This window comes from Erythrolamprus reginae, chromosome 10 (genome assembly GCF_031021105.1).
Source record: "Erythrolamprus reginae isolate rEryReg1 chromosome 10, rEryReg1.hap1, whole genome shotgun sequence".
NCBI lineage: Eukaryota > Metazoa > Chordata > Lepidosauria > Squamata > Dipsadidae > Erythrolamprus > Erythrolamprus reginae.
In genome coordinates, this window is record NC_091959.1 from 1079353 (window position 1) to 1090400 (window position 11048).

The window sequence follows — 11048 nt, forward strand, 5'->3', positions numbered from 1 at the left end:
TTTTTGGCCTTTGGAATCGTGGGGATGTTCCTTTGTGGGGTGGGGCTGTCAGACAGAGGGGGGCTGATAAGGTGGAACGGTGACGTGTGCTCACCCCTGTTGCTCGAGTGCTAGCGAAGTCCAGCGCCATTCGGCCCCTGGGCAGGGAGCGAAATCGCCCATGCTGCCCCCGTGTGTCTGCGCACGATTTCTCTCCCTGCCCAGGGGCCGTAGCCGAATGGCGCTGGACTCCGCTAGCACCCAGACCCACTCCGCCGTAGCAGCCCAACCGCCAGGGTCAGGGAAGTTGACCGGCTGTGTCGCTTTGGACTTCTCTTCCAGCCGTCAAGTTTGGCCGCATGTCCAAGAAGCAGCGGGACAGCTTGTACGCCGAGGTCCAGAAGCATCGGATGCAGCAGCAGCAGCAGCAACGCCAGCACCCGCAGCCGCCCGGAGAAGCGGAGCCGCTGACCCCCAGCTACAGCATCACCGCGAACGGCCTGACGGAGCTGCACGACGACCTCAGTAATTACATAGACGGTCACCCTCCCGAAGGTAGCAAAGGCGACTCTGCGGTTAGCAGCTTCTACTTAGACATACAACCTTCTCCAGACCAATCGGGCCTTGATATTAATGGCATCAAACCAGAACCAGTGTGTGACTACACCCCCACGGCGGGATTCTTTCCGTATTGCTCCTTTACCAATGGGGAGGCCTCTCCTACCGTGTCCATGGCCGAATTAGGTAATGACCAAGAGCGGGGAAGGGTCCCCTCGTTGCTCCCTCGCTTGCCTTGGGATGGAAAGCAATACACACACACCCCTCCCCTCCCAAGAGGCTCAACCGGGCCGAGAATTCAAGCCCTTCCCTCCCGATACAGCTGGGCTCAGGAACAGTGGCTTGGTAGTCCTCCGTCCCAGCTTGGGCTTTGTGGGTTGATGGATTGGCTGTTTGATTGACACCGATGACGCCCCCCACTTTGGGTCGTGGAACTTCTGCAAGAAAGGCACCCACCTCAAAGAGCAATAGCATTTAGACTTATATAGCGCTTCATTCCAGCCCCCTCTAAGTGGTTGACAGAATCAGCCTCTTGCCCCCAACAATCTGGGTCCTCATTTGACCCATCTCGGAAGGAGGGAAGGAAGGAGGGAGGGAGAGAGGGAGGAAGGGAAAGAAGGAGGGAGGGAGGAAGGAAAGAAGGAAAGAAGTGCAGTAGCATTTAGACTTATATAGCGCTTCATTCCAGCCCTCTCTACAGAATCAGTCTCTTGCCCTCAATAATCTGGGTCCCCATTTGACCGATCTCAGAAGGAAGGAAGGAAGGAAGGAAGGAAGGAGGGAGGGAGGGAAGGAGGAAGGAAGGGAAGGAGGGAGGAAGGAAGGAAGGAAGGAAGGAAAGAAGTGCAGTAGCATTTAGACTTATATACTGTACCGCTTCATTCCAGCCCTCTCTAAGCAGTTTACAGAATCAGCCTCTTGCCCCCAACAATCTGGGTCCTCATTTGACCCACCTGGGAAGGCTGGAAGGCTGAGTCGACCTTGAGCCATGGGTGAGATTTCGGTGGAGATGGCCAACAGCCCCAGGAGAAGTTGAATAATCCGCAACCTTAGTAGATGCTTAGTAGATTCAAGATCTGAGCTGCAATGGAGGCCGTTGAACAGATGGGCCTTATCAAGATTGGGTGGAAGCTTAGCGTTGTACATTCTTGCATAACTCTTGTTCATTTCCTCAGAGAAACTCTTGAGTTAGTTATTACTGCAGTTCAGTATTTCTGAGACCCCTCCCACCCCCCACATTTAATGGCTTATGGGACTGAGCTGCTTCGTCTGATCTTATTTGGGGGCTGCCTTATCTAGTCACAAAGTTTGCCAGCGTTGCTTGGTGGGTTAAACAGCCCCTGTTCTTAAAGAAGTCAGACATGGCTCAATCTGCCAAATCACGGCCAACAGAAGTATTTTTTTCAGGTGGGGGGGGTGAAAATTACTTACGATTTTGCCCTACGTGAAATCCCTTTGAAGAACAATTCTGTGCAACAATGAAAGATAATCCTTGAATTGCAACCGGCTGCTTAGCAATCATCTTAAGTTAGTTAAGTTAAGTTTATTTATTTATTTATTAGATTTGTATGCCGCCCCTCTCCGAAGACTCGGGGCGGCTAACAACAATATAAAAAGACAGTGTAAACAAGACAATGTAAGTTAGACACAAGTGACTGACAATTGGTCCTTGCAGCTGTGGCAGTTGTGATTACGTGGTCAAACTTTGGGCATCGTATTTAGAATGGCTACGATCATGGCCAAAAGGTTGTAAATTTGGGTGGGGTTCATTTAACGACTGTCTTGTTTTACAATGGAAATCTAACTTTAGAAAACTAGATCCTAACTTTGATGAAGAGTGGCCCAGGGTCCCTCTTAATCCAAGGCTTACCAGCTTTGACAAACCCTTCTGTTCTTGGATGAATGTAGCAGTAACAGCCTCTCTCTCTTGCAGGTCAAATGGGATAATAATTCACAGTTGGGGAAAATCACCCCAGTGTAAAAGAGTGAATGTGTGAAATGTAGTCTTTATTGTCATTGTCAAAACAACGAATTGTCATTGGCAACGAAAGTCGTGTGACACCCAGAGACCAGTCCCACCATACATAAAATCAGAATAGGTAAATTTAAAAATAAAATAAAAAATAGAATAAAAAATAGAATAAAATGTCTCACCCACTACAAATTCCCCATCCTGAACCACTCAACCATCTACATGACAAACCGAGTAATATTGTCCAGCAGTTCACTGATGGTGGTGACCCTTTAGTTCATTGTTAAGTGCGAGTATAGCTCTGGGATAAAAACTATTCAGGAAACGTGTGGTCCGAGTTCTAGTTGTTCTGTATCTTCTGCCAGAAGTTCAAAAAGATTGTAAGCAGGATGAGAAGAGTCTTTGAGAATGGTATGCACCTTCCTAGAACAGCGAGATGTGAAGATGTCATCCAATGGAGCCCAATGATGTTCTGGGCAGTTTTAATAATTCTCTGTAGAGCTTTTTTCTTCACTACAGAGCTGCTCCCATGCCAAGCTAGAATGCCGTATGTCAGGACACTCTCAATGGTGCTGCAATAGTAGGACAACAGTAGATGCTGAGATAAATCTATCTTCCTGAGCAATCTCAGGACGTACAGCCTCTTTTGTGCCTTCTTCACAAGCATGTTAACATTCGTAGTCCATGAGAGGTCTTCTGAGATATAAGTGCCCAGAAATTTGAAACTACCAACCCTCTCCACCTCCTGGCCATTTATGTGCAATGGTGAATATACATCTCTCTTCCTCCTAAAGTCAATGGCCAGTTCTTTAGTTGCACCTGAGGCTTAGTCAGGAGTTGCACCCAGAAACCTGTGCAGCGTCTCTTGGCTAATGTGTGCGAACCTTTCTGGCTTTTTTTCAGAACACCTCGCACAGAACATCTCAAAGTCACACATGGAAACCTGCCAGTACTTGAGGGAAGAGCTTCAACAGATCACCTGGCAAACATTTCTGCAGGAAGAGATTGAGAACTACCAGAGCAAGGTATTGGGGGGTTTTCCCCAGCCAATGGGGTGGTTCCTTTTGAAAGATCTATTGCGTAGATATTGGCCACACCCCTTTCCCTGGGTTCTAAGCGGTTTGCAATATAGATTTTTAAAGGGGGGAAAAAATATCGGTGTATTGCAATTAAACTTGCAAATTTGAAAATAAATAAATAAATAAAACCTGGTCACCAGAACATTTGAAATTAGCAGTAGGGCTGTTTTGATTTCCTTAAAAATCAAATATATTTTAATCGTTCAGAGTCTTTCCTGGGTAAAGGAAATTTTATATAGAGCGCTGGTGAGGCCACATTGGGAATAATACTGTGTCCAGTTCTGGAGATCTCAGTTACAAAAGATATGGATAAAACTGAACGGGTCCAAAGATGGGCTGAAAAAATGATGGAAGGTCTTAAGCATAAAACTTATCAGGAAAGACTTAATGAACTCCATCTGTATAGTCTGGAGGACAAAAAGGAAAGGAGGGACAGGATCAAAACATTTAAATATGTTAAAGGGTTCAAGGGAATTATTTTTAATAGGAAAGTGAACCCAAGAACAAGGGGGCAAAATCTGAGGTTAGTTGGGGGAAAGATCAGAAGCCACGTGAGAAAATATTATTTGACTGAAGGAGTAGTAGATGCTTGGAACAAACTTCCAACAGACGTGGTTGGTAAATCCACAGTAACTGAATTGAAACATGCCTGGGATAAACATAGATCCACGCTAAGATAAAATACAGGAAATAGGATAAGGGCAGACTAGATGGACCAGGAGGTCTTTCTCTGCCGTCCGTCTTCTATGTGTCCATGTTTCCAAAAGGCGAGTGTGCATCGTGAAGGACTTGGGTTTTCTTTCTCTTCCCCAGCAAAGGGAGGTCATGTGGCAGTTATGCGCAGTGAAGATTACAGAAGCAATACAATATGTCGTGGAGTTTGCCAAACGCATCGACGGCTTTATGGAACTATGCCAAAACGATCAAATTGTGCTTTTAAAAGCAGGTGTGTGCCTTTTGCAGAACGCGTTGAAGGGTTGTGCGGTGTGAGTTGTGCAACGGGGCTCCAAATCTTCCCAACAGCTAAAACTACAAACTTTCCACTCAATTATTGTCAATCATGGGTTTCTCTCTTGCTCCGTTTGTGGGGACGAGTAATTGCTACTAACAAAACAACAACCCACCGTTGAATTTTTTAAAAAAATGACAGGGTGAATTTACGATGAATAAAACATGAGAAGTAGAAACTCTGTTTGTTAGTGAAGAGCGTGTGGTTGCTAAACTTAACCAACACCACCTGCAACCTCTTGAAATCCTCCTTCCTCATGTCACTGATTGCACGGAGGTTGCAACCTCAGCCTTTGAGGAACCCATGCCTCCTTCCTGGCGGTAAAGAAGAATCCAGAGGAGGAAATCAGGTGACAGTGAGGCACAGGCGGAAATCCACGTTTTTTAAAGTCAATCCTAGAATCCCTCCCGTAGAAGTGGGATAATTATTTGTGACATGTTGCTGAAAGGTTCTTAGAGAAACCCAAAAACCTCATACACACCGAACTCTAAAGCGGGTTTTCCTCATCTTTGGCAACTTGGACGACAGGTGGACGTCAACTCCCACAATTCAACTCTTTTTTTTTGCAAGGTTTTTTTTTGCAGTAGACATTTATACCATAAATGTTGTGAATTTTGCGAATCAAAATTCACAGTTATATATTTACTATTCAATAAACAAGAAACAAACATCCTAAATCTTGCGCCTTTTATATTTTTATATTTTTGTTGCCAGTCTGTTTTTCCCTAGTATTTCCTGTCCCTCCCCTCCTTCCCTTCCCTCTACCTTCTTTCTCCTCTCCCTCTCTCCTGCTTCCCCCCTCTCCTCCCTCCCTTTCCATTCTTCTAACCTCCCCCTCTTCTCCTATCTACACTCGTCCTTCTCCCCTGCTCTTCGCTACTTCCTCTCCCTCCTTTTTATTCCTTCCCTAAGTGAAGCTATATATAATCCGTCTTGTGGTTAACAGACAGGTAGCTCATTTGAGTCCTTTGGGATTGGGTAGCATAGAAGTCGAATAAACAAACAAACAAACAAACAAACAAACAAATAAATAAATAAATTCCCCTAACTTCACCTAATTAATGGGGCAACTCTTAGGCCTGTATTTTTTCTATCTCCATATTTATACATGTGTTATATTTTTTCTAGGTATACTGTATTCCTTACTATCTTTATTATTATTATTTATTGGATTTGTATGCCGCCCCTCTCCGTAGACTCAGGGCGGCTAACAACAATGATAAAAACAGCATGTAACAATCCAATACTAAAACAACTAAAAAACCCTTATTATAAAATCAAACATACACGCAAACATACCATGCATAAATGCTGCCTCCTTAACTGCCTAATTTTGTCACCTGGGTCTGCCCCCTTTAACTTTCCATTTTCCTTCAATTTAGTCAGTTATTCATTTTTATCCAATCATAAAATCTTCCCCAAATATTAAAATATTCCTTCTCCTTAATTGTCATTGTCAATCTATTCATCTCCGCACAGTCCAATATTTTCTTAATTACCTCCCCTTCAGAAGGTGTTTTTTTTTTGGTTGCTTTCCAGTTTTGTGCAAATGCAGTTCTCACTGCTGTAATTATATGAATAATTAAATAAATTAAATAATTACAAAACAGGCGGACTTCCCCATTCTGACTGGTAAATCCACCCTTCTTCAAGTTGCCAAGATTAAGAAACACTAGTTAGAAGATCCCTTAATAACAAATGAAGAAAATTGGTTTTCCCCCCCCGTAAAATACATTGTACAATCAAAAACGAAGTTACAGCCCATAACAAGGCATCCTTGGTAAACAAGAGACACTCTTAAAAGCAACCTAAAGCCTATGATTCCTCTAAGGCAGACTTAACAGTGCCATTGAAGGGTCTTTTCCTATTTCCTTTAGGGTCTTTAGAGGTCGTATTTATCCGAATGTGCCGTGCCTTTGACTCCCAGAACAACACAGTATACTTCGATGGCAAATACGCTGGACCGGATGTATTCAAATCCTTAGGTAAGGCAACAAATGTTTCATCGGAATGTGTTAATATTCTAAACGTCGTTTCCAAAAAGTGCTGCTTTTTGAAAACTACTTTTTTTATCCTAAACAAATATATTTCATAGAAATAACTCAGAGGATTAATCATAAATACCCAGGGGCACAATTTAATTACAGCCTTCTATGGGACTTAAGTATCATGCAATGGTAACCCGACATTTAAATTGAAAAATTAAGGGTTTAAGCTAGAAAAATATACCAAGCAGAGTTTTACTATACTAAGTGCAAAAGCAGGGGCTGAAAATATACTGCTCAAAAAAATAAAAGGAACACTTAAACAACAGAATATAACTCCCGAGTCAATCAAACTTCTGTGAAATCAAACTGTCCGGTTAGGAAGCAACACTGATGGACAATCAATTCCACCTGCTGTTGTGCACATTCAACTTTGTACAAAACAAAGAATTCCATGAGAATATTTCATTCATTCAGATCTAGGATGGGTTCTTGGAGGGTTCCCTTTATTTTTTTGAGCAGTATATATATAAAGTATAACTGAGCTGAGGTGGTGCAGCAGGTAGAGTGCTGTATTGCAGGCCACTGAAGCTGACTGCTAGATCTGTAGGTCAGCGGTTCAAATCTCATCACTGGCTCAAGGTTGACTCAGCCTTCCATCCTTCCGAGGTGGGTCAAATGAGGACCCGGATTGTGGGGGCAATAGGCTGGCTCTGTTTTTTTAAAAGTGCCATTGCTAACATGTTGTAAGCCGCCCTGAGTCTAAGGAGAAGGGCGGCATTAAAAAAATAAAATAAATAAATAAAATAAAATAAAAATATATATTGTTGTATGTTGCATTCTTTGGAAGAAACTGTTTGATTTTTTTTTATTTTTCAGGCTGTGAAGATTTCATTAGTTTCGTTTTTGAATTTGGAAAGAGTTTATGTTCTATGCACCTTACTGAAGACGAGATTGCATTGTTCTCAGCTTTCGTTTTACTATCTGCAGGTAAGACGTCGGTCCAAGGAAGTAATTTCGCTCTTTCAAATTAACCTTTGGGTGATATTCTGGGAGTGTGAAATCCCATTTGAGTGTGTTCTGCCCCCGAGCCAAAATATTGTGCTTTTCCTTCAGAGCAATATATTTAGTTCAGTTCCAACACTCGGCAGGTTTTGTTGTCGGAAACCTGAGTTCATCACTTAGCTTGGAAACCCTGAAAGTCAACTAGATGTTTGAGGAGAGGAATGACGTGGCACAGATGGGCTCTTTCGTGGCCTCCTGAAGCTTGTAGACCAAGCAGCTCTCTTCACACACGTTAAAACATTTAAAAGTCCAACAGCTAATATTTAAAGAGATGTGGTGGTGTAGTGGGTAGGGGGCAGCACTGCAGGCGACTTCTGCTGCCTGCCGGCTGCCTGCAATTTGGCAGTTGGAATCTCACCAGGCTCAAGGTTGACTCATCCTTCCAAGGTGGGTCAAATGAGGACTCAGATTGATGGGGGCAAGAGGCTGATTCTTTAAACCTCTTAGAGAGGGCTGGAAAAACACTGGGAAGCAGAATATAAATCTAAATGCTAAATAGGGAGGGAGGGAGGGAGGGAGGAAGGACGGAAGGAAGGAGAAAGGAAGGAAGGAAGGAAGGAAAAAGAAAGGAAGGAAGGAGAGAGAAAGAGAGAGAGAAGGAAGGAAGGAAAGAAGGAAGGAAGGAAAAAGAGGAAGGAAGGAGAGAGAGAGAGAGAAGGAAGGAAGGAAGGAAAAAGAAAGAAAGGAAGGAAGGAGAGAGAAAGAGAAGGAAGGAAGGAGAGAGAAAGAGAGAGAGGGAAGGAAGGAAGGAAGGAAGGTTACTTTTGCTGCTCACCGGCTGCCAGCAGTTTGGAGAGGGGCGGCATACAAATCTAATAAATAATAATAATAAATAAAGTTTGGCAGATCGAATCTCAGTAGGCTCAAGATTGACTTAAACCTCCACTCTTCCAAGGTGGGTAAAATGAGGACCCAGATTGCTGATGGTAATATGATGACTTTGTAAACTGCTTAGAGACGGCTGTAAAGCACCGTGAAGTGGTATATAAGTCTAAGGGCTATTGCCAGTGCTATTTTGCGAAAACCAATGTGAACCATTTCTAGAAAGGAGGAAGAAGAGAATGGAGACCCGTTGGGTGCTCTTCAACCTCTCTAGTTTTCTACCAAGGAATTGAAGACGGCCGGTCCCCTGAGACAGGTGCCCCATCAGGAGAGCTGGATTGCTCTGTGTGTGGCAGTGCAGCTCCCCTGACGCTCCAACCCAGTAAATACAATACCTGCAAATTGCAATGGAAGAGAATCACCTGACTGGCCCTCCCCACTCTTTCCTTACTTGTAGATCGATCGTGGCTTCAGGAAAAGGTAAAAATCGAAAAGCTCCAGCAAAAAATTCAGTTTGCGCTTCAACATGTACTGCAGAAAAACCATCGGGAAGATGGAATATTAACAAAGGTAATAATGGATCCACAACAATCGTTTGTGCTTTTAAGTCTGTTTAAGTAGCTGGGCCAGCAACCCCTTCATTTCGACTGCATCTTTTATGGAATATTCTTGTTCAGCTGACAAATACATTAAACCATCATTTAAATACAGCCTAGTCCCAAAGACAACTAGGAGAGAGAGAGAGAGAGAGAGAGAATCATGCTTCTGGCGCCCTCTTGTGGCCATCCGTAGCACTAGCTCTTAAAACAATAGTGTTCTAATACATGGAAGCATACATTGTTGATTTATTTTATATATTGCCAAACCCAACTAGTTATGTACATAGTACTAACATAGCCCATCTTAACACCAAATTCTGGGCAGCTTATAGTGAGGGAGCCTCTTTACAGCCAGAACAGCAGCAGATTATAAAACCCAAAAGAGAAAGAGACCTTTTGTGGCACCAACACAGCCCCTGATTTATTGATTTGATTTGATTTGATTTGATTTGATTTGATTTGATTTGAGTTGAGTTGAGTTGAGTTGATTTGATTTGATTTGATTTGTATGCCGCCCCTCTCCGTAGACTCGGGGCGGCTCACAACATACAATAGAACAATTTGCAACAAATCTAATAATTTTTTTAAACATTAAAAAAAACCCATTATTAAACAAGACATTCACACAGACATACCATACATAAATTGTATAGACCCAGGGGAGGGGGGAATACATCAATGATGCAATCTTGATGCAACCCATGAGGCTCTCCTTCCACTGTGTGACCTCACCCCCATCTTCTCCAAAGAGGCTTAAAATGCTTTTATGGCTCCTCCCTTGAAGTCCCCCCCCCAAATTAATAATAGCCAAACCCTTCACTGACCACCTCTGTCATCTGTTTCCCCCCAACAGCTAATATGCAAAGTGTCTACCTTAAGAGCCCTGTGTGGACGACATACAGAAAAGCTCATGGCGTTCAGAGCAATATACCCGGACATTGTGCGACTGCATTTTCCTCCCTTGTACAAGGAGTTGTTCACTTCCGAGTTTGAGCCGACGGTGCAGATGGAAGGCTAAGAGGGATCTTCTCGAGCCTTCTGAGAAGCTCTTGAGGGACGACAGATGGTCAAGCAGAGAAAGAGAGAAGGAAGGGATTCAACCGAGACACTTTCGTGGGCCCTGCGCAAGACGTAGGGGGCCAGCACACTGCACACCTTCCGGGCACCGGCACCAGGCGAAGGAGGGAGGGGGATGAAGCGAAGAGGAAGCAAGGGTCGGACTTCCTTGTCTCCTTGGTCCCGTCGCTGCGACCGCCCAGCCAGAGGGACCCCTTTTCTCCCCCCCGGCCTCTGTTTACACAGAAGGAGGGCTCCCCTCTGCCCTTGGAACTCACTGCCCGCAGAGACGATGGCCGAGCCAGGTCCGAACCGAATCTCCAGCTCGACTCCAGCGACTGGTGTGCACTGCAGAGGCTTCGCTTCATCGGTTTTGCACAACTTTTGCTCATTGTTTCATGAAGGACGATGTCTTTTCGCCGTGACGGCACGAAAAGAGTCCATAGCAATAGCATTATAATCTATTACAGGGTAAATGGGCATGAAGTCACTATATAGCAAAAAGAGATAATATTGTTTATATATTGTTTTAATTAATATAAAGAAAAACCGAAATTGTAGTTAACTGGTATAGCTTTTATTGTTGAATTGATAAGGCACTTTGGTTTTGCACCTTTTTCCTTTTTAAATTATATGCTGGCGTTTTCGTTGTTTGTGCTGCATGTACACCAGAAATCCAGACGTTTGGACGGGGGGCTTGGACGGAGGAGAGAGGAGGAGGGGACGCTGCGAAGGAGGTTGTGCTGCTATTTTTCACGTTTCCTTTGGCAGAGAGGCTGGCCCAGGTCATGCCAGGCCCTTCCGTGGTGGGGGGGTCAAGTTTCTCAACAGTTCTCTGGTTTTATTGGAGAAGCAAAGAAATAAAAAATCCCTGGTTTTAAACCAGATTACTGACAATGGGGATTGAAAAAAAAAAAACAGAGC

General features: G+C 43.9%; 1 protein-coding gene across 5 annotated transcripts in view; it reads left to right on the top strand.

The window, feature by feature from the left end:
- RORA (RAR related orphan receptor A) overlaps positions 1–10767 on the top strand; it is a 69294-nt gene extending 58527 nt beyond the window's left edge. For 2 of the 5 annotated variants that reach the window (XM_070762176.1, XM_070762177.1), the window contains 7 exons: positions 322–723; positions 3413–3534; positions 4402–4534; positions 6475–6582; positions 7462–7572; positions 8927–9039; positions 9922–10767. In XM_070762176.1, coding sequence (XP_070618277.1) covers positions 322–723; positions 3413–3534; positions 4402–4534; positions 6475–6582; positions 7462–7572; positions 8927–9039; positions 9922–10086 — 1154 coding nt within the window. In that variant the 3' untranslated portion in view covers positions 10087–10767. The remainder of the gene's footprint in view (positions 1–321; positions 724–3412; positions 3535–4401; positions 4535–6474; positions 6583–7461; positions 7573–8926; positions 9040–9921) is intronic. The other 3 variants (XM_070762178.1, XM_070762180.1, XM_070762179.1) reach the window with 2 other exon arrangements.
- Positions 10768–11048: the final 281 nt, after the last annotated feature.